The sequence below is a fragment of the Haliotis rubra genome, unplaced genomic scaffold (assembly GCF_003918875.1).
Source record: "Haliotis rubra isolate DU_JTF1 unplaced genomic scaffold, ASM391887v1 Scf1831, whole genome shotgun sequence".
Classification (NCBI taxonomy): domain Eukaryota; kingdom Metazoa; phylum Mollusca; class Gastropoda; order Lepetellida; family Haliotidae; genus Haliotis; species Haliotis rubra.
In genome coordinates, this window is record NW_025765816.1 from 52,459 (window position 1) to 77,153 (window position 24,695).

At 41.8% G+C, this 24,695-nt stretch overlaps 1 protein-coding gene across 1 annotated transcript in view; it reads left to right on the forward strand.

Moving 5' to 3' along the window:
- LOC124273726 (glycerophosphodiester phosphodiesterase domain-containing protein 5-like) overlaps positions 1-24,695 on the forward strand; it is an 89,220-nt gene that overhangs the window by 50,120 nt on the left and 14,405 nt on the right. The window contains exons 3-5 of the mRNA XM_046709028.1: positions 569-672; positions 8,666-8,759; positions 9,511-9,753. Coding sequence (XP_046564984.1) covers positions 569-672; positions 8,666-8,759; positions 9,511-9,753 — 441 coding nt within the window. The remainder of the gene's footprint in view (positions 1-568; positions 673-8,665; positions 8,760-9,510; positions 9,754-24,695) is intronic.

The following is a 24,695-nucleotide window of genomic DNA, read 5'->3' on the forward strand; positions in this document are numbered from 1 at the left end:
GACCTGTTCATGTGTATGAGATTTATGTTTGTGTTTCAGCAAGACCTGTTCTTGTGTTTCAGATTTACGAGTGTTTCAGCAAGAACAATACTCTTGCTTGTCATTTACATTTGTATTTCAGCAAGACCTATCCTTGTGTTTCAGATTTATGTTTGTGTTTCAGCAAGACCTGACCTTGTGTTTGACAATTACATTTGTGTTTCTGTCTTTGTGTTTGACATTTACATTTGTGTTTCAGCAAGACCTGACCTTGTGTTTGATGTTACGTTTTGTTTTCTGACTGTGTGTTTGACATTTCACGTTTGTGTTTCAGCAAGACCTGACCTTGTGTTTGATGTTTACGTTTGTGTTTCAGCAAGACCTGACCTTGTGTTTGACAATTACATTTGTGTTTCTGTCTTTGTGTTTGACATTTACATTTGTGTTTCAGCAAGACTTGATCTTGTCTTTTGAGATTTATGTTTGTGTTTCTGACTGTGTGTTTGACAATTACATTTGTGTTTTTTTTGAGATTTTCATGTTTTTGAGATTTCTGACTGTGTGTTTGACAATTACATTTGTGTTTCAGCGAGACCTGTTCTGGTTCAGCCTCTTCTGTCTGACATTCCTCTACATTATCTTCTACTTCTACTTCTGGCTCATCGTCAGAAACAGCTTCGATGACCTCAACTGGTGAGTGTAATACCTTCATGTCACTTGTTACACAATCATGTTGTGATTGTCAATGATGTTGATATGAAACTGGTTTGATTTCTACACAAGTGTTATAAAAGTCATTATTTTCAGCATGAGACACACACACATCGCGAGTTGTTTGTGTGGATGTTTGTGACTGGGACACACGCTGTCCGAAGTGTTCAGGTCTGTCTAATGAGGCGTTTAAAATTTTACAAACGTGCTTGTGCCAGACGTTTGGCAGACAGGGCTAGGACTAATTCTGCGGGGTCTGGTCCATCTCCCGCTGAGAAACAATGCTTAGATCGCCCCACCCTCGCTGCTCACCGCTCTCAATAGCCCGTCTCTCCTGACGAAGATTGTATGGACGCTTCGTCGGATTCCTATTTATCAGAGAACGTTAGAAGGCTTTAGGGGAGCTTCCCTCACCCAGTTTAAGTTCTCTTGAGCGTACCATGGTGGTAATGACCGATATTTCTTCTACGCCAGACCTACATTATCTCGTAGGTCTGCTTCTTCGGAACGATCACAGACTTCGTGAACTTCTAAGCATTCATCGTCGAAGCGGGGATCAGCGCGGTTGGAACGTACCGCTCTCCTATTTTCACGGCAGGGAGGAGTCGTTCTAGGTCTCATTCACTTTCCCGAGCCGGCTCACCCCGCCGAGCCGGCTCACCCTGCCGAACCGGCTCACCCTGCCGAGCCGGCTCACCCCGCCGAACCGGCTCACCCTGCCGAGCCGGCTCACCCCGCCGAACCGGCTCACACAGCCGAGCCGGCTCACCAGTACATCTTCGAATTGGTTCACCTGACCGAACTGATTCACGTAATCAAATGGGTTCACCTGACCGAACTGATTCACGTCATCGAAGGGGTTCACCAGGACGAACGGGTTCACATTCCCAACTCAGTTCACCTCAACATAGGTTTCAGTTTGACACACCATCAGCGTTTTTGCTTCCCGTACTCGTTCAGTCTCACCTAGTAGAAGTGGTTTGCCATTTCGATTCGGTTCACCTAGCCATACGGTGTGTTTTCGTCAGAGTGGTGCTTGTAGTCGGTCTCATGCACTTCAGGTGAATCAGGATATCCCGTCTTGTCAGTCTAGACTCAGTAGCGTAATTTTGCGCACACTGTAGCAATTTTTACTTCCTCGGATCCCCAATCGTCATGTTCCTGGAGCAAACGTTGTCGGGAATGTGCTCCCTTATTAGGACGTTTTTAGAGCATGTAGACATACTTGCTCCCGATGGCTGGCAGACAGAGCTCGTTACACTTCAACAGTTGATCACCCGACAAACCCCTGATTTTTAATGACCGGTATTTTAACTGCTCGTCGTCTGCAGATTCCCAGGTCGGACGGTGATAATTTTATGGACGCATCATTAGCTGTCTTCTCGTAGTCCTCATCAAAACGCTCTGTGTTGCCAGTTGACTCACACATCCGATCTACATCGTCAAATCGCCGAACCGACTCACCACACCGAATTGGTTCGCCATACCGAAATGGATTCACCAGACTGAACCGTTTCGCCATACCGAATGGTTTCACCACACCCAATCGGTTCGCCATACCGGATGGATTCACCACACCCAATCGGTTCGCCATACACGAATGGATTCACCAGACCGGACCGTTTCGCCACGCTGTATGTGAATACGACATTTACTCAGTTCGCCATAATATTAAAACTGTTTCTTATCGCCGAAACAGTTCACATCATCGATTCAATTCACAGCACCGAAACGATTCACCTCGGCTGGGACATTTCACTTCGCCTAACCGGTTCATCTGAGCGTTCTAGATCTCTCCATTAGCTGAGATCATTTAACCGTTTCGGACTACCGAACCGATCCAGATCAGTCACGATTCAGATCACATCGAACTGATTCAGATCACGTCAACTTTCCGGCTCACCACCCTGAACTGATTTACCAGCCGGCTCGTACCGTTTCACCAGGTCGAAGGCTCCCTATCGTCGAACCAGTTCACCTGTCCGTTCAAGATCAATGTACAGAGGTAGTAGCTATGTGCTTCACCATGCCGATTTGATTTACATGTGATGTTAGTAGCGCAGTCATCTAGAGATATCACGCTCGGCACTTGACGGCCTGACGATCCCAGTTCTCAAGAGTCCTCCGTGACCGGGGCTCATCTCATTCCAGATTTAATCTACCATCCGATCTTCACTTTTGATGACTGATTCGGTTCAACGATTCTACCCTTCGGTGTAGATATCAGTTCTGCAACCACCCGATATGGCATAACTAGATACGCTTGCTAGCCAGGAATACTCTACAGCGCTCCGATGAGTCTTGTTACTACAGACTACTGGTAACAGCGTGTTTGTGTATCACTGGGTGCATTTGTTGCAGACGGCTCGTCATCTTCAGTTCCCTTTGTTTTACATGATAAGCAAGTTTCTGGACAGATATCAAATGGGTGAAGTTCTTGCGCATGGTACCAGCAATGTTTTGTCAAATAGCCAGCATAGCTCAGCCCGGAATTTATGGGTTGCAACTCACCCGGTTAACCAAAGTCCATGTTGTCCGTATATTTTGTCACTCGTGTGTAACGTTTGCAAATGGCGGACTTCTGTTTGTTTACCGGAATTTTGATGATTATAGTGACTATGAAGTGCCCTTGCAGAATTCTCTTGGTCCCACGAATCGGATACCAAGTCCAGCCTTTAAATGCAAGTAACAACGAACGCTGCCATTCCCGGTAAGAGTGACTGTGTCGGGATTTTGACAGCCAGTGGAGAGAGACTGCTTATTGAGGGTGACGGACAGAAACACTCGCGAACGGTTTGACAAGTCAAGCTCTGAGTTCAGAGGTCACTGCTTTATGCAAGGACTGTCACCAGGCAGCGTTCTACTACCTATATCACTCAACATGGCAGCACCATTATTTTGTTCGGCCAAAAGAAACGTTCCTGAGGTCACCGATCCTACGAATTTCTACGATTTGTTTATAATGTGAACGTTCCTGTAGATTGACTGACAATCTCCATGCGCCGAACATACTACATTGAGCACTCCGTCAGAACTGAAGTAGTTGCTCGACTTATTGAATGTTCTTATGTCAGGAGATATCTTTTTGTCAGAGGCAAGAGTGGTTAGACCTCTCATTTCCCTCGACCTGCGATGGCCGTGGGGTAACCTAGTGGTTAAAGTGTTGACTCGTCACGCCCATGACCCCGGTTCGATCCCCACATGGGCACGATGTGTTAAGCCCATTTCTGGTGCCCCCGCCTTGATTTTGCTGGATTAATGCTAAAGGCGGTGTAAAACTAAACTCAGTCAGTCAGTCAGTCCCTCGACCTGTGAGACGCCTACGTTCACATCCGGATACATCCAGAGTATCGGAGGTATCTTCGCTTTACTGTTATGGGGCGTCATTGATACCAATGGGGGATCCTGCTGTATGGGCATATGCGCAGCCCCGTGGTTTTTTACTCAGATACCCATTCTGATAACAATATACCTGCATTGTCGCAGCGTGACAATTGACAACAATATCGACAACTGTGTTCAAGCCCAGCAGGATCCAGTCGTCCTTCCCTTCCACAGTCAGTTCATCATCAAGTTGCTCACGCAATTAGGATGGCTGCTAAATTCGGAGCAATCAGGGGTAACACCGACCTGCTGGTTCTTCTTATGGGGACAATATTCAACACGTCAAGTCATGATGTTTGTGCCCCAGGATGGTGGGACAAGATTCAGTGCAACGCACCACTAGTGTTGATCCAACCCACACTTTTTCGCCAGTGGCAGAAGTTACTAGGGTGGTTGATGTTGACACAAGCACTGACTCACAGGGGCCAGCTGCAGCTTGCCCTCTTCAGATGTTTCTGTGCCCATACATCGGGGACGACAACCCCAGGGAGTTGATTCGTCTTCCCGCACAACTACATTCAGTCTTTTGTTGGTGGCTCAACAAGTGGAATGTTTGTGTTGGAGTCTCTAGGGTGCCCTTCATACCGACTCAACACCTATTCGTTGGCACATCTTGCAAGCTGGGGCGCTCACTTTCTCCATCAAGTGGCCTAGCAGTGGTCATCAGGAGAAAGGGCCCTTCATCACACCGAATTGGAATTCAGTATTGTCATTATCGCCTGTTCGGCACTCGGGACAACCATCAGCTTCAGCGCAGATGATCACCAGTTGCGATCATTTCTGCTTTGTGTACAATCTGAATAAAATTCTGAATTTTATTTCTGATTTGTGTGTTCGATTCTTCTGGGACTTGTGAGTTTCCGATTCAATTCCCCTTTCACCCTCCACGGGACGGTGTCAGTGGGGGTTGTGTCGAAGCAGGGGATGGCCCGATACTGGTCGTCAGACCTTGGAAATCGTGGTAATGCGACTGTTTACACTCGCTAAGCTGCGTCCTTTCACTTGCATGAAGGTAGTGACTGAACACCCCATTGCTTGGGAATCCCGGTCCCTGGAGCACTTGTGTTTAGTAAACAAGGGGTTCAAACTGACCATCGCAGGTCACAGGTCATCGCACAACACTCTCATATTGGCTACGAGCTACAACACTACGAGCCTACACTTTGACGGTTTTGCCACCACCTACGGCAGTCAAACCTCATGAAACCAGGGCATTGGCTTCTCATGGCGTTGCATAGAAACTGCTCGTTAACTGCCATAAGGGAGGATTGTTTTTGGCGATCTGACACAGTATTTTCATCTCATTACCTCAGAGATGTGTCGGTGACGGATATTCAAGGCCTTCATCAGTATGGACCACTCGTCCTTGCCCAGCAGTTATCAGCGGCACAACATCACAGATAATGAACTTCCTTGTGCTCCGATGCTATATGGATCCCACTGTGCAGTTGATCCCAAGTCGCGATCGTGTCTGCTTGTGTACAATCTGAATAAATCTGGAAAACTTTTTCAGATTTCCGTCTTTATTTCTTCCGGGATTTAGATTTCTCCTCTCATTTGTTTGAGACTACAGAGAGTCGCCACCTCACTTACTGTCCTCTGCTCCACGGAGTAATTAAGTCAGTGAAGTGAGTCTTTCCCGAAGTGTTACACTTCGTAGCGTTCATGCTCCTAAGTGCCTATACACATCTATGTGATCTTACTGTGGTAAGTAGTGGAAGTCATAAGATGATGTTGTGGTACTGAACGTTAAAATTGTGAGTTTTACCGATTCAATTTCTCTTTCACCCTCCTCGGGACGGTGTCTGTGGGGGTTGTTTCGAAGCAGGGGCTGGCCCGATACTAGTCGTTAGACTTTTATTACGGGGGTACCTTGGAAATCGTGGCGATGCGACTGATTACACTCGTTAAGCTACGTCCTTTCACTTTGTGAAGGTAGTGACTGAACACCACATTGCTCGGGAATCTCGGTCCCTGGGAGCAATTGTGCTTAGTAAGTCAATGGGTCGACTAATCCTCGCACGTAGTAACTTGGTAGTTATTGGCCTACCTTGTAGTTGCTTCCTACGGTTGTTTGGGCATAACACTTAGCTGTTATCGCTTGAATTTCGGGTAATCTATGACCCGCCTTCCTACCGTGGGATAAGTGCAAGTCGTGAGATAGGATAAGTTTAAAAATTTGAAAATTTTAACTATAAATTGTATATTTATATACTTATCCTATCTCACGAGATAAAGTCCCTCCCTACCTCCCCCACTACATAGATTACCACCGTTCCGGTTTTGTCCTTTTATGGCTCCAAGATCGAGAATGAGTATGTAAGGTGATCACGTGGGTGAGGACTGCGCATGCCTCGTGCTGTCATGGACTAGTGAGCACGACTGACACAGGAAGGCACGTTTAGCACGGGAGGGGCAAGGTAGGCCTTGGAGCAAAGTTTTAATTCGTTTCCACTCATGGTCGAATGAAGAGAGAGAGGTGCAAGTCGTGAGATAGGATAAGTATATAAATATACAATTTATAGTTAAAATTTTCAATAATTTGGTATTCCCCTACTACTTAGGCTATTTGTCAGTAGCCCTTGTGGCCTGGTAGAACCAAACTGGTTCATGCATGCTCATGCTCACACATATCGAATCATAAATGCAGTGAGTGAGTGAGTATGGTTTTACGCCACTTTTAGCAATATTCCAGCATTATCACGATCGGAGACGCCAGAAATGGACTTCACACATTGTACCAATGTGGGGAATTGAACCCGGGTCTTCAGCGTGACGAGCCAACGCTTTAACCACCTGGCTACCCCACCACCTACTCTAAGGAAGAAGGAACGAGAGAGAAATGTCCACAACAGAATTGTCTTGACAACCATTGCATGGACTGAAAGCAATCACCTCCACCGCCCCCCATACATGCAGTACTTTGAACATGAAGTCTTCATAACAGGACTTGTTGACCTGGCAAATGCATGTTGTTGTTTCCCAGGGACAACACAGAGTGTTGCTCTTTACCTCAATCACAGGACTGACTGGTCCAGACTTGAATATTTTCACAAACTGTCATCATATAGATGTAATATTGCAAGGTGTAAACAGGATGGAGGAGAGGGGATTGTTGTGTCCTTGAGTCACGCTCGGGGTTCTCTTTTCGGCAGCTTGTCTTGAACCGTGTGGAGCCTTGACAGTACCGAGTGGAGCCTTGACAGTACCGAGTGGAGCCTTGACAGTACCAAGTGAAGCCTTGACAGTACTGAGTGAAGCCTTGACAGTACTGAGTGGAGCCTTGACAGTACTGAGTGGAGCCTTGACAGTACTGAGTGGAGCCTTGAAAGTACTGAGTGAAGCCTTGACAGTACTGAGTGAAGCCTTGTGAAGCCTAGACAGTACTGAGTGAAGCCTTGACAGTACTGAGTGGAGCCTTGACAGTACTGAGTGAAGCCTTGACAGTACTGAGTGGAGCCTTGAAAGTACTGAGTGAAGCCTTGACAGTACTGAGTGAAGCCTAGACAGTACTGAGTGAAGCCTTGACAGTAGACAGTACTGAGTGAAGCCTTGACAGTACCGAGTGAAGCCTAGACAGTACCGAGTGGAGCCTTGACAGTACCGAGTGGAGCCTTGACAGTACCGAGTGGAGCCTTGACAGTACCGAGTGAAGCCTAGACAGTACCGGGTGAAGCTTAGACAGTACTGAGTGAAGCCTAAACAGTACTGAGTGAAGCCTTGACAGTACCAAATGGAGCCTTGACAGTACTGAGTGAATCCTTGACAGTACCAAGTGAAGCCTAGACAGTACCGAGTGGAGCGTTGACAGTACCGAGTGGAGCCTAGACAGTATCGAGTGAAGCTTTGACAGTACTGAGTGGAGCCTTGAAAGTACCGAGTGGAGCCTTGAAAGTACTGAGTGAAGCCTAGACAGTACTGAGTGGAGCCTTGACAGTACCGAGTTGAGCCTTGACAGTACCGAGTGAAGCCTTGACAGTACCGAGTGGAGCCTTGACAGTACCGAGTGAAGCCTTGACAGTACCGAGTGAAGCCTAGACAGTACTGAGTGAAGCTTAGACAGTACTGAGTGAAGCCTAGACAGTACTGAGTGAAGCCTAGACAGTACTGAGTGAAGCCTAGACAGTACTGAGTGGAGCCTTGACAGTACTGAGTGAAGCCTAGACAGTACTGAGTGGAGCCTTGACAGTACTGAGTGAAGCCTTGACAGTACTGAGTGAAGCCTCAGTAAGACAGTACTGAGTGGAGCCTTGACAGTACCGAGTGGAGCCTTGACAGTACCGAGTAAAGCCTAGACAGTACTGGGTGAAGCTTAGACAGTACTGAGTGAAGCTTAGACATTATTGAGTGAAGCCTAGACAGTACTGAGTGGAGCCTAGACAGTACTGAGTGAAGCCTAGACAGTACTGAGTGGAGCCTAGACAGTACTAAGTGGAGCCTAGACAGTACTGAGTGAAGCCTAGACAGTACTGAGTGGAGCCTTGATGGTTCCAGGTGAAGGCTACTCTATATGTGGTTTCTGAATTCAGGCACGTTTGGGCTGCTGTCCAGATTATCAGGGTTTTACTGTAACCATAGCTTTTTGTTTCAGGCACATGTTTGGACTCCTGCGGACATGGGTTCCATGGTACAGGATCATCCTGGGTCTCACCTGCGCCGTGTTTGCCTACTTCATCATAGTCATGGTGGGTACCGACAGTGAACTGACTACCACGTCACTGCTACTGCCCTTACATTAGGTTGTAATGGCCTAAAGCTGTGAGATTTGAGCACTTGGGTATTTTGGTGCCTGAAATATTCACCTTATTGATATTCAGGTTAGATGTCCCTTGTGAGGTCCAATGCTGAGGTCAGACTTGGTGCTGTGACTGGAATACTTGAGGCAAAGTTTCACATGATCTGCAAATATTTGCAAGTTTCTACTTGTCGTGGGTTTGAATCCCAGATTCAATTCAAATAAGAACTTTGGTTTGTAAACACCATACCTGTGTTTCATTAGGCTTGTCAGCATCTCTCACCTTTGCCATATAAAGCTCTGCTCATACCTGAAGCTGACACACTGTAAAGTTAATGAAGTACAGACTTGTTAAACACACTCCCTTCCCTTGTCATAAGAGGCGACTAACTGGATCAGGTGTTCAGCCTTGCTGACTTGGTTGACACATGTCATCATATCCAAGTTGCGTAGATCAAAGTTCATGATGTTCATCACTGGATTTTGTCTGGTCCAGGAATGATAATTTACAGACTGCCACCATATAGCTGGAATATTGCTGAGCGTGGCATTAAACAACAAACTAACAAAATACTAATATTTCCAGCTTACATGCTGAGAGTAGATATGTTTAATCATAGCTTCAAGTCTACCCCTTTGATCCCACCACTACAGATGATCTTGTGCTGTTCTCTGACTGTTGTGTAATGCTGTGCTTGCAGTGCCTGGTGCTGTGCCACGTCCTGCACGGCCACCAACTCTACATCCACCCAGTCCACATCGCTGTCATCATCTTCAGCCTGCTAGGCTGCGTCGCTGTCACAGTTGCCGTGGAAATGATGTGGCAGTCTGAATGGACGCTAGTATTACTCTCTCTTAGGGTGAGTTCCCCTCGTCACCTCCACTTTAGTTCCAGATCTTTATTACCCACGTGGTCAATATGTGGGAAGTTGCATACTGATCTTGTACGCCACACGAGTGTCGTATCGCGTTGACCTGTGTCGTAACTAGTGGTGTTCCGATGATCGATTATAATCGAAAATTGATTGGTTACCCTTTTCCGACGCGACAATCGATTGCAAAATTTCATAATCGATTGTCGCTAATAATTTTTACTAAAACAGTAATGAATACCCAACTCAGACAACAAGACAACTGGCAGTTACAAATGATTATAACTTCGGTCCGCATTATTCACAAAATTCACAATCATATTGCGTCTACTTACGCCTTGAAATGAAGTGAAGTTGACTGAAAATGGATACACAGTGTATATATTTTGTTTCGCTTAATGTCATATTTATTGTAGCTGTCGATCACAACAAACTGGCATGCACACTCCGGCGCAGCGATGACTTGCATGTTTACCTCATTCCATGAGCGTACAACTGCTGCTTAGCTGCTTACCTTGTTCATGACGGACGTATCTAAATACATAATAACCCAGCTGCAGAATGTAAAAAATAAACAAAAGGAACAAAAAGTCTAAATAAATAATGATCTGCCAGTAATGTGTTAAGATAAATAAGCGAAGTTTTGGTGAAATCATAATTGTTAGCTTTCGCGCCAAACAAAACGGCGGCTGCCGACCGGGTTGATGTCGATGAAATATTCAACTACCCTTGCGAGAAAGGCAGATCCAACGTTTGGAAGTGTTTCAGATTTTGGAAGAAATGTCAGGGGTCCCCAACGAAGGAAAAACTTGACATGTCAAAGGCGATTTGTCGTATTTGTCGAAAGGAATACGCAAACAAAGGTATCGACTCATAATTTCGTGATACTATCAAGTGAATGGTCTAATAGAAAAGTATCATCATGTTATACGTGCATGATATGAATCCGTCCATACTCTTAAGTCTATTACTATCAGTACGAAATTTGAAACTACACAATACATACAAACAAATTGAAACGTTATTGAAAACGAATGACATGTAGGCCTTGTGACATGAATTATCGTAAATCAGGTTAAAACTTGAGTACCCTTTTACTTTGCTATGTCAGAGTCAATTTTGGATATATATCTACTTGCAAACATAAAATATATGAAATAAATCCTGAAAGTTGATTTCATAAATGATCAGAGATTATTTATTTGTCGAAATCAAGAACATAATTGATATTTGTCTTGTACTTAGTCGACGAAAATATATGTTTGTGTCTATATATTTCGAATTTCAATGAATTTTCTTCCAATTTCGTAGAATTTCTAGTGAAACGTATTCGCGTAGTTTAGGCTAAAATTTGTAGTCACTAGTATGATAAAATTGTTGAGGTTGGCATCTCTGGCATTGATGGTAAATAAATAATAAACCATAAAAAGAACAAATTCTATTTTTCCTTATCCTGACTCATGCTCTTTTTGCTTGTCTTCTTCTTCTTGCGAACATAGTGGAACACTTGTATCTCCCTAATTGAAGCTCCCTTCAATTTAAAATCACTAATTAGTATTCACCACGAGTTACCTCCTTTCCACAAGCGCGGGAACGATGGCGCCACCTCTACCCATGTGCCTCACTCTCTCCTTCTTCGCCCAGTGAGCTGGACGTGAGAGCGCCTGTGTCTCCCGACACACTATATCCTTTGATTATATTTAGTTAGTTACCTCGTATAGACATCTATAGAGGTTTAGCTAGTATCCTTCAATCCATTATATATTGATATTTAGTCGTTTTTACAGTTTATTCACGGGCCGTGTTTGTTTTCAGTGGATTACGCTGATGAAAATTCTGTACTATTGCAGATTACGCTTTTTATGCTGCTGCTGATCCGCCTTTAATATGATGTGCACGGCCATGTTTATTATATTCACATTGCAGTTGCGTACTAATTTATCCAATTCTACCTTTTATTAATATTTACTTTCGCGTTTGGCACGCGACAGCAGATAGGTCGCGATGCAGAGTCTAGTATGACTGATACATCGGAACCCCTCGCCAGTCTACTGCTGTTGGCCGACTCTCTCCGTGTGGTGTTCCGCTAGAGTGGTGGAGAGGTGTGGGGACGTGAGTCCGCCATCTCCAAGAAGCATCCTGCTTCCCCAGACATCCCATCGCCGCAGCAGAAGACTAGAGGGTTTTTCTACTACATCTCAACAGCCGACCGTTCCTCATCGCGAAGTTTTGGGCCTGTATGATGATCAGCCGGTCATCATACCGGATGTACATCAAAGATTGACCGATGTCGGCACAGATCAGCATGCAGCCTGATGTACCAACGCAGATATGCGATGATGCGCCCTGAGGGTCCCATCATTACCAACACTCAACGCAGACGCCGCGACACCCAGGGCAGCGCCGACCTCTGAGGGAAAATCAACGAAGTCTACTAGGACTTTCTCAACCGAGATTGTTCCAGCCGATGACCTGGACCTCTCACGATGATCAGCTGATCATCATCCCGACGCATACGCCACAAGAAACGACCGGTGACAGCTACAACGACATCAGCAGAGATCACCATGCAGCCTGATGCCTCTACACTGATGTCGGACGATTTTCCAGTGGACCCTCCATTAACACCGCAGATAAAGCACCGGACGACCTGCATTCGCCAGACCATCCCAGAAGACATGATGCGACAAATTATGAACATCATGGAGGACCACTATAATCTCGCGGTAGCAGGTCCGAGCTCTTCGCGAAGGCTCCAACGACAGCACCCCAGAGGCACCCCCGTCAACGTAGCAGCCAGGACGATGTCACCTTCGCGAAGGAAGTCACGGACCACCTTTGACGGAAGGACCTAGATGTACAGTTTTCAGCGAAGGCCTTCGCTAAGGCAGAAAGGACCTAGATGTACAGCTCTTCGAAGGCGAAAGAACTTAGATGTACAGCCTTCGAAGCGACTTCAAGGCAGGATAGATCATCACCTTATGCAGTTTCATCCCTAGATGTGGACTCGGTCCATCAGACATCACGGAAGCCTTCGAAGGTCATATCGTCGTTCCCCGGACCGACGAGAGGAAGCTTCGCTAAGGCATGCCGGGCGACACCTGAATCCAGATCATCATCATCTAGAAGGACATCGAGGGACTATACAAGAGCCGCTGAAACTATCAACGTTCCCCTCACAAGTCTCGAGAAGATCAACCCATAGACAAGTTGATCATCGATATCAAGTATAAGAACTACAATCGTATATTGGTTCTGTTGAATCCATGACGCAGGCGGTATGTTAAGCTGGCCTAAATAGATCTAGAACGATCAATTAGACACTTATCACCAGACTTCGTAGTAACCGACTTCTGAATATGATAAGATGATCCATGCCCTATTTAGGCAAGCGCTTCACGATCCCCACATCTTGTTAAACACAGAGGCTGTTCACGAAGCAAAGCGCATATATATATTTATATATATATATATATACTAATCGGGCTTTGATTTCGACACCTTCGCGATGGTCGCGAAGGCTAAAGTGGGCTCCAAGTCTACTTCACCCAGAAGATCTAGAAGGGATACTTCGAACCGAGCCAAGTCTCGGCGTTCACCGAGGAAGTCTCCTCCAAGGTTTCCAAATACTAGCCACTCGTCATATATAGCTACTTTCGTCAGTCCGTTCAAGGCGTCGCGATAAGTTGATTATCAACTGTATGCCAGATGCCGCCTATAAACCTCACGCGAAGATAATTGCTCAGGCTATTTACAACACAGAACGTCGCTGTATTATTAGTCAACGACATTTCATAGATCTTCACAGAAATCAACTATTCCGGTATAAATTGCTAATATACAATCCCGGACGACGATCACGATTATCTACATGCGTGACCATTACGCATATCTGCAGACAATTCAATATCGAAATTGAACAGCAGCCTTGTTACAGCGAAAGTATAACTCTTAATCGCCAAAGTTTCTGAGAAGAAATATGTACAACAAGTTCAACGTTAATTCTACAATTATGACGATACATTCATGTATACAGTCTACAAGCTCACAACTTGCAAGTTGTTTATACCCTTATATATAAGGAAGTCGGAATTATATTCAAAACTGAAATTACTTTCACGACAACCAGGAAAATAACCTACCCAGCATAAAATTACAGAGCGAGATATTTCGCTACCGGAGGTTTCAAGGCGGTTACCATTAACCCTCGAAACGCGTGGTCACTCTGATAACCGAGAGGAAGCTACGGTGAAGACCGGCGTTTATGCTAATATCAACGACTTAATACAAGAATGTATTCAAGGTGGGTTTTTCCGCTACACCGGTGACATCACAGCGGGTATTATACAGAATCAAAATGCCTTGTTCTGATTGGACCCGGCTGAGGGACAACGACCTACACAGAGGTCGATCTCAATTCACAGTTCAAGACTTACGTCACAAGTGACAACTATATATCAGTGATCGAGCAAGCCTCATTACAGTCCAGTTAACCTGAACATTCATGATTAGACTGCCTTTCTTCAGTTAGAGACCTCCCCTGTCAAGTTAAGACGAGGGATCGGCAGTCGAAGCGATTTTACATAAAGTTCAACGAGGACAGACACACCTGGTTGTGCACCTACATCGCCAAGGACTTCGTAGCATTTAATTACCTAGGCGAAAGATACAAGTGGATCTAAATCCACAGCGTTTCAGACTACAGCTGAATTTCATCGTTTAATTAACACAACTAGATGGTTAGTAAACCTACTAAACTTCTGTTTGGAGAATAAAAGCGAAATTTCATGCCCAACCTGGGATATGAATATATAGTGCCCAACACCTCACAAGTGAGGTTTATGAACACGCCTGGATGACATACTTGGACCCCATGATCACGATGATTCTATCAAGATGGCCAGCAAGAGCACTGTAAATTTATCTCCACCAAACCAAACAGGAGGAAAAAATGCAACAGATTATTTCCTCTATCATCAACTTACGCAGAGTGAAGTCTCATGTACTATATCTCCATTTGGATCAGAACTGTCATACTAACGTGCATATCGCGGATGGACCTATTCCGACCCTCCATGAGCTTAATACTCATGATATTATAAGCTAACTTCTACAATTGTTCTACACAAATGTGATTGAAATAATGGAGGGTTTATTTCTGGAAATCCGATATGGTGGTTGCAAAACATTATCTGAGAGATATCACCACCGAGGATGTCTCAGGTATACACCAATTCGATCCCATGGTCCTCGCACAACAGCTGACAGTTCCTCGGAGAAGATAAGTCAATCTAACAGATTTTTACTTATCTTATAACAATACTAAATAGCTTCATGCTATATATAATTTACTTAAGTTCTTTTATCATCACAGTACTATGATTATTACATCATACAATATATAAGTTAACAACTCTACAGAGTTTGTTATTATATATATTTACCTTAAGTTATTCATATCTTAAGAGTAATACTATGGTTACATGATAAATGCATTAGCTAACAAACTCTACAGAGTTTTTGGCTATTTTATACATAGCTTAAAGTTAATTAAGCTAACAAACTCTCACGGAGTTTTACTATTATATAGATAACTTAAGCTAATTATACCTTAAGCATAGTACTATACTCATATTATTAAAATATATTGGCTAACAAACTCTAAGGAGTTTTGCTATTATATAGGTAGCTTAAGCTTATTCATATCTTAAGCTTAGTGCTATGTTTTATATCATATAAAGTAGATTAGCTAACAAACTCTAAAGAGTTTTTGCTATTTTGGCAAAGTATCATCATATTTCTAAGCAATATGGTTATATTATAACATGTATTAGCTAACAAACTCTACAGAGTTTTAGCTATTATATATGTAACTTAAGCTTATTCATATCTTAGAAAGCAGTACTATGTTTATATCATATAGGTATATTAGCTATCAAAACTCTAAAAGAGGGTTTTGCTATTATATATTTCGCTTAAGTTTCATCATGTTTTAAGCTTTATGGTTACATTATAACATGTATTAGCTAACAAACTCACGGAGTTCTTGCTATTATATATGTAGCTTAAGTTTTCCTTCATAAGCTCAATACTAGGTTTATATCATAGCTAACAAACTCTAAAGGGTTGTTTTTCGCTATTATACAATTAGCTTAAGTTTCATCATATCTTAAGCAGTATGTTTTTCACATTATAAAGGTATTAGCTAACAAAACTCGGGAGTTTTGTTATTATATATATATAGCTTAAGTTTCATCATAACTTAAGCTCAGTACTATGTTTTTTAACATAAAAGTATATTAGTTAATAAACTCTAAGGAGTTTATTTTGCTATATACATTTAGCTTAAGTCTAATCTTATCTTAAGCTTAGTACTATGGTTACACTATAAACATATTAGCTAATAAACTCTACAGAGTTTTTTGGCTATTATATATGTAGCTTAAGTTAATAATATCTTAAGCACAATACTATACTCATATTGTAAAATATATTAGCTAACAAACTCTCTTTGAGTTTTGCTATTATATATGTAGCTTAAGTTCATTATATCTTAAACACACTACTATACTCATATTGTAAAATATATTAGCTAACAAACTCACGGAGTTTTGCTATTATATATGTAGCTTAAGTTAATTATATCTTAAGCACTACTACTATACTCATATTGTAAAATATATTAGCTAACAAAACCCTACAGAGTTTTGCTATATATATATGTAGCTTAAGTTAATTATGTCTTAAGCTCAGTACTATACTAATATTATAAATATATATTAGCTAACAAACTCTACAGAGTTTGAAGTATTATATATGTAGCTTAAGTTAATTATAGCTTAAGCACAGTACTATACTCATATTATAAAAATATATTAGCTAACAAACTCTACAGAGTTTGGCTATTATTATATGTAGCTTAAGTTAATTATAGCTTAAGCACAAGTACTATACTCATATTATAAAAATATATTAGCTAACAAACTCTACAGAGTTTTGCTATTATATATGTAGCTAAAAGCTTATTCATATCTTAAGCTCAGCATTATATCTATATCATATAAGTATATTAACTAACAAACTCTAAAGAGTTTGCTATTATATAATAAGCTTAAGTTTAATCATATCTTAAGCTTAGTACTATGTTATATCTTAAAAGTATTTTAGCTAACAAACTCTAAGGAGTTTATACTAGCATATTAAAAAGCTTAAGTCTATTAGTCTTAAGCATTGTATTAATGTTATATATACTTTATCATAATAAGTACATGGTAATAACCTTTTATATGGCAGCTGATAAAGTTAGCAGCAGGAATTCATCAGTTCAGTGCCTTTATGAAGTTCCCATAGGGGTTATTACAATCATCACAGTTCAAATCACTAATTATTAAAATCCAAAAGTATTAGATATTCCCACCTCCGTTCAGTAGGGATGCTACAAACAAAAGAGCATGAGTCAGGATAAGGAAAATATGTAATTTTGGAGTAAAATTGATATTTTATACTTATCCTGACTCATGAGGTCAGCCCTCCCATCCTCCCCAAATAACACTTTGGATTTCCCTGTAAATTCAAATGTTGGGCTCAGTACATGAGGAGAGAGTGAGGCACATGGGTAGAGGTGGCGCCATCGTTCCCGAGCTTGTGGAAAGGAGGTAACTCGTGGTGAATACTAATTAGTGATTTTAAATTGAAGGGAGCTTCAATTAGGGAGATACAAGTGTTCCACTATGTTCGCAAGAAGAAGAAGACAAGCAAAAAGAGCATGAGTCAGGATAAGTATAAAATATCAATTTTACTCCAAAAATTACATTTTTCTCTTCTTTTGTTCAAATTCAACCATCTGTCTCTGAACTTAACTTACTTGCCTTTAGGAGTCTGAGACAATACCAAACACATGGTCTTGTGTAACATGTTTTATTCAGAGGTTATTCTTGTCATTTCATTTAACCGATTATTAACCGATGATTGATCGGTTGAGCCAATCCGATTGTAACCGATGATCGATTATGAAATCACAACCGATTCCTAACACTAGGACTCGTAACGACTTGACCTGAGATTCTAACGATTTGATTAGATAACGATGACCTCTCAGTTAGGTCACGTTGTGACGGAACTACTTTTTCATTCATTGCAAACACGTGAATTCATTCATTCTACAACTTGTATGCATTGTTGGGAATGTAAACATTGCGAACGTTGCTGTGTCGCTGTTTAATTGTGAGTCCAACTGAGACATTATATCCGTCGAAAATCTTAAACGCAAAGTTTCCACCAGTGATGTTAGCCGAGTGAAGCAACTGCAAACCAAGAAACGGGCTGCTACGGAGTAGTTTAATGAAGGAGGCTGTATGAGGCGATGCCAACTGACATGCATCATGACGTCGGTTACCAAGGGGGCAGACGAGCAAGGCGTAGTGATGTCATTACAGTGTGACATCATGCAAAAAGTGTACTACAGAACAAAATTCTTCCGCAACCTCTTTATGAAACCATAAAAATAACAAAAATAAGCTATTTTGTCAATTTAATGCATGTAAGACCTGGGTAATAAATAAAATACCACACTCGGTGTCATAACATACGAATTATACGAAACTCGTGACCTTCCTATGGTTTCTGACCTCGTTTCGCTCGGTCAGATACCATAGGAAGGACACTCGTTTCGTATAATTCGTATGTTATGAGACCGAGTGTAGTATTCTCTATATATTCTCCCTCAAGGACATGATATGATAATGCCACCTTCTTGCAGTAATTTTGTCCATCTGCGATTTTTTCATTCTTCTAGCCAGTAACTGTTGATCCTGAGATATTTGCCCTAAATATGATTTGTATCATCCCACTGGGGTTCACATAGTCACAAAAGTTTAAAAAAAGCTCTGCTTTTGGACTTGCTGTGATATAATTGAAATATCGGTCAAAGTGATGTTGACCCTTTGGAACCAGCCTATACTTGCCCTGCTAATGGGATCAAGCTCTGTGAACCAGCCTATGCTTGCCCGGCTAATGGGATCAAGCTCTGTGAACCAGCCTATACCTGCCCGGCGAATGTGATCAGCTCTGTGAATTCATTGATGCCTGTCATCATGTCCCAATAACGACTCAATGCTGATGATGTCAATCACTTGATAGTCTGTCCAGACTCACTTGTTTACAGACCCCCGTCACATAGCGGGAACACATGTTGCTGAATCCAAACAAACAAAGCCTGACAAATAACCTACTCAGTAACTCACAATAACCTACTCAGTAACTCACAATAACCTACTCAGTAACTCACAATAACCTACTCGGTAACTCACAATAACCTACTCAGTAACTCACAATAACCTACACAGTAACTCGCAATAACCTACTCAGTAGCTCACAATAACCTACTCAGTAACTCACAATAACCTACACAGTAGCTCACAATAACCAACTCAGTAACTCACAATAACCTACTCAGTAACTCACAATAACCTACTCAGTAACTCACAATAACCTACTCAGTAACTCACAATAACCAACTCAGTAACTCACAATAACCTACTCAGTAACTCACAATAACCAACTCAGTAACTCACAATAACCTACTCAGTAACTCACAATAACCTACTCAGTAACTCACAATAACCTACACAGTAACTCACAATAACCTACTCAGTAACTCACAATAACCTACTCAGTAACTCACAATAACCTACTAACTCACAATAACCTACTCAGTAACTCACAATAACCTACACAGTAACTCACAATAACCTACACAGTAACTCACAATAACCTACTCAGCAACTCACAATAACCTACTCAGTAGCTCACAATAACCTACTCAGTAACTCACAATAACCTACACAGTAACTCACAATAAGGACCATGGAATTTGAGGTTTAGGTACACCTACAGAATACTGGATACCTACCCGCCATATTGTTTAGTGTCATGTCACCCTAACCCTAACGCTAACCCTAACCCTAAACCTTACCCTGACCCTAACCCTAACCCTAACCCTAACCCTAAACCTTACCCTAAACCTTACCCTAACCCTAAGTAAATTCGCATGCTTTCAAAGATGGCGGAAGGTAATCCGGTATTCTGTAGTTTTACTGAGGGTTACACTTAGATCAGGGGGGCCCAATGGTGTACTGAATCTTACTAAAGTTTCTCTGACAATTATGAAGAGTGTGGATGAATGTAAGTAATTAATTGTTGTGATGGTTCTTACTAAAGTTTCTCTGACAATTATGAAGAGTGTGGATGAATGTAAGTAATTGTTGTGATGGTGCTTACACTACTGCATGTGAACACTCTCCTCTGTTGTATGTTGCAGATTTGGGTCCCTTCCTCAGATAGGAGGCGGTTGTGCTGATGACTCTCATGACATGGATTATCTCCCTTCAGTGGTTTAAACTCTCACATTGGGGTAAGGCACTTCTGTTGACACTGCTTAGAACACCACTCAAAGCAAACTCATGGTTCAGAAAGATGATAGTCAGATTATTCATTTTAGGGAGGTCGGTGGGGTTAGGTGTCTTATACCAAGTAATCAAGTCACAAGAAGTCTGTAAGGGTTGAGTGTCTTATACCAAGTAATCAAGTCACAAGAAGTCTGTAAGGGTTGAGTGTCTTATACCAAGTAATCAAGTCACAAGAAGTCTGTAAGGGGTTGAGTGTCTTATACCAAGTAATCAAGTCACAAGAAGTCTGTAAGGGTTGAGTGTCTTATACCAAATAATCAAGTCACAAGAAGTCTGTAGGGTTGAGTGTGTAGCTTATACCAAGTAATCAAGTCACAAGAAGTCTGTAAGGGTTGAGTGTCTTATACCAAGTAATCAAGTCACAAGAAGTCTGTGTGGGGTTGAGTGTCTTATACCAAGTAATCAAGTCACAAGAAGTCTGTAGGGGTTGAGTGTCTTATACCAAGTAATCAAGTCTTCAGAAGTCTGTAAAGGGTTGGGAGTGTCTTCATGCCCGGTAACACTTGAGTAACACAGATTAAAACCATACACCGACTAAAAGTTTGTTTCTGAGATTTAGATGTGAACTAATTAAGTTCAAATGATGCAAGCTAACAAGAATGGGTGGTCAATCTCACTGGACGTGGTTGACACATGTCACCGTTTCCCAATTGTGTAGATCCATGCACATGCTGTTTATCACTGGATTATCTGGTCCAGACTTCATTATTTACAGACCGTCGCCATATAGCTGGAATATTGCTGAGTCTCTTGGCGTTAAGCAACAAACAAGCGGACCAACACACTTTACTTACATTGAAATACATGAGGGGTTTGTGATGTGAGAAGAGTTGTGAAATGTTGCAATATATCAATGCTATTGCTACATTCTATGTTTTGAGGCCCACAAACTGTTCAAGGAATTATGCAACCATGTTGAGTGATGGTGAACAGTGATGGAAGCTGACAAGTGTATCAGATTCATGTGTTATAGTTGAGTTTTTGGACCTGCATAGTTTACAGTGTTTATAACTGTTTTGATAATGTTTGTAATTGAATGATCAAATCTAATTTTCAAGTGTATACTTTCTATTGCTTGACAGTCTTGTTTGCTGACACAAGTTTTAACACAAGTCATTGGTCACTTTCTGCCTTCATGTTGTCTCCATGTGCCACACCCACTTGACAGTGATATGGCTTCAGAGTAACCCATCAGATTGGTTTCTGAAACGAGTGATGACACATATCATTATATACCATCTGTTGTTTACTTTTTATTTAAAAGATGGATCAATGGTTCAGGAAGTCTCTGCTTTTGTTTAATGATTCACAGTTATCTACATGTGAGGTTGTCTTTAACAAAGGGTTATCTCCCTTTGCAGGCTATTAATGGCCTCATTAGCTGTGTGTGCTCTGACCTGTGAGTGTGATGAGAGGAGGGCAAGCGATTCGCTCATTTCACAGATGTGTCTCATTATGTTCACTGTTAGCCACGTAATGAGACAACTGATTCAACTTCGTTGTGGAGGCTCATCATCTACACTTTCACAGGAATTGTTAACACCCTGAAACTATTAAAAAAATATTTGATGGAACAATTATTCAAATAAGCTGGGTTTTATTCATTTTAAGCACATGCACAACCTTTGAAAGTCACACTGGACTACTAAATTGTGCAGAGCAGAAAAAAAAAGTCTGATGATGGTGGTCCACAACTAACACTTCACCTCTGAATATATATAATTTGATAGAAGCAATAACTCCCTTTTTATCAAAAAGGAGCCTGTAGGAAATTCAGAATCTGAGGCAGTGTTCACGAATAATGTCTGACCCTCTGACAAATCCAGGCAGGGCCCAGCGAGACGGTCCAGTGGAAGTCTACAACCTGCTTCGCCACAATGTCTGACTGTATATTTCAGCCAATGACTTTGACTGAAGTTGTCATATGTGACATGTCACTTGTTTGCTGTTTATAAATTTATTGTTTGTAGATAAATATCAATGCCAATTATAAGAAATGTTAAATCTGAAAATGTGTGTTAATTTTTTATTCTATGGGACCTGTGAATTTTCAGTGGGTCAGGACAGACATCTGAAACTTACAGGAACCAATGTCCTATTACTGCTGAGGGAAATCTAGACTTGCTTCCTTCAAGGCACAGCCCTGCAGAAAGAGGTTGGGCAGAAGGAAATTACTATAGTTCAGGGACTGTGAGATTAGTAGTCAATTGACATAGCATCTGAGGGGGTTATACTGAACCAGCTCTGAAGGCTCAGTTTTGCTACAAATTAGAACTAAATAAAACTGATGGAATATGTACACATTGTAAACAGTTTTGTTTCAATCAACAATACTTCCTACAATGTCGAGGGCAACTATTAAGAATATTTCATTAGTCCTTGTGACTAGTCTTATGGAAAACTAAATACTACAGTGTTCAACATTACTGTACAAACATCTCTCCTCAAACTTGTACATATGCTTCTCTATCCTCATTCTGTTCATCACTTGCTTGATAGCAGTGTTAGACCCTACACCAAAATGTCATTCTCACTGCAATGAAGAGTTTGTTCACCCATATATTGTTATCCTTCCTTAATACTGCAGTGTTCAATATAAGGGGGCATTTCCTATTGTTCCTGAATCCAAGACCTCTTTGGTCTGTATCTTTCAACATCTCTACAAGGACGCCTTGACTTCCAGGCAGGTCTCAACACAAGTCATGGGTCACTTTCTGCCTACATAATGCGGTCAATGTGCCACGCAACCTATTCATATCTTAAGCTCAGCACTGTCTATATCATATAAATATTTTAACTAACAAACCCTAAAGAGGTTTGTTATTATATAATTAGCTTAAAATTAATCATATTTTAAGCTTAGTGCTATGTTTATATATCTTAAAGTATTTTAGCTAACAAACTCTAAGGAGTTTATACTAAGATATTAACAAGCTTAAGTCTATTAGTCTTAAGCATTGTATTAATATTATATATACTTATCATAATAGAAGTACATTGTAATAACCTCTATATGGCAGCTGATAAGCTGGCAGCAGGAATTCATCAGTTCAATGCCTTTATGAAGTTCCCATAGGGTTATTACAATCATCACAGTTCAAATCACTAATTATTAAAATCCAAAGTATTATATATTCCCACCTCCGCTCTGTTGGATTCTACAAGCAAAAGAGCATGAGTCAGGATAAGGAAAAATATGTAATTTTTTGAGTAAAATTGATATTTTATACTTATCCTGACTCATGAGGTCAGCCCTCCCATCCTCCCCAAATAACACTTTGGATTTCCCTGTAAATTCAAATGTTGGGCTCAGTATATGAGGAGAGAGTGAGGCACATGGGTAGAGGTGGCGCCCTCGTTCCCGCGCTTGTGGAAGGGAGGTAACTCGTGGTGTACTAATTAGTGATTTTACATTGAAGGGAACTTCAATTAGGGAGATACAAGTGTTCCACTATGTTCGCAAGAGGAAGGAGACAAGCAAAAAGAGCATGAGTCAGGATAAGTATAAAATATCAATTTTACTCAAAAAATTACATTTCCTGTTTGTAGATTTTACCCGAGAATACACTGATGGCATATGACTTTGCCTACCAGGATGGCGTGTACGGCGTGTTGAGTAACGCAGCTGCAGCAAGGTTTCTAAGATACATACCTTTCCTGTTTATAGATTTTACCCGAGAATACACTGATGGCATATGACTTTGCCTACCAGGATGGTGTGTACGGCGTGGAGAGTAACGCAGCTGCAGCAAGGTTTCTAAGATACATACCTTTCCTGTTTGTAGATTTTACCCGAGAATACACTGATGGCATATGACTTTGCCTACCAGGATGGTGTGTACGGCGTGTTGAGTAACGCAGCTGCAGCAAGGTTTCTAAGATACATACCTTTCCTGTTTGTAGATTTTACCCGAGAATACACTGATGGCATATGACTTTGCCTACCAGGATGGCGTGTACGGCGTGGAGAGTAACGCAGCTGCAGCAAGGTTTCTAAGATACATACCTTTCCTGTTTGTAGATTTTACCCGAGAATACACTGATGGGATATGACTTTGCCTACCAGGATGGTGTGTACGGCGTGTAGAGTAACGCAGCTGCAGCAAGGTTTCTAAGATACATACCTTTCCTGTTTGTAGATTTTACCCGAGAATACACTGATGGCATATGACTTTGCCTACCAGGATGGCGTGTACGGCGTGGAGAGTAACGCAGCTGCAGCAAGGTTTCTAAGATACATACCTTTCCTGTTTGTAGATTTTACCCGAGAATACACTGATGGGATATGACTTTGCCTACCAGGATGGTGTGACCTTTAATGGGCGTGTAGAGTAACGCATAAGTGCAGCAAGGTTTCTAAGATACATACCTTTCCTGTTTGTAGATTTTACCCGAGAATACACTGATGGGATATGACTTTGCCTACCAGGATGGTGTGTGTGTGCGGCGTAGAGTAACGCAAGTGCAGCAAGGTTTCTAAGATACATACCTTTCCTGTTTGTAGATTTTACCCGAGAATACACTGATGGCATATGACTTTGCCTACCA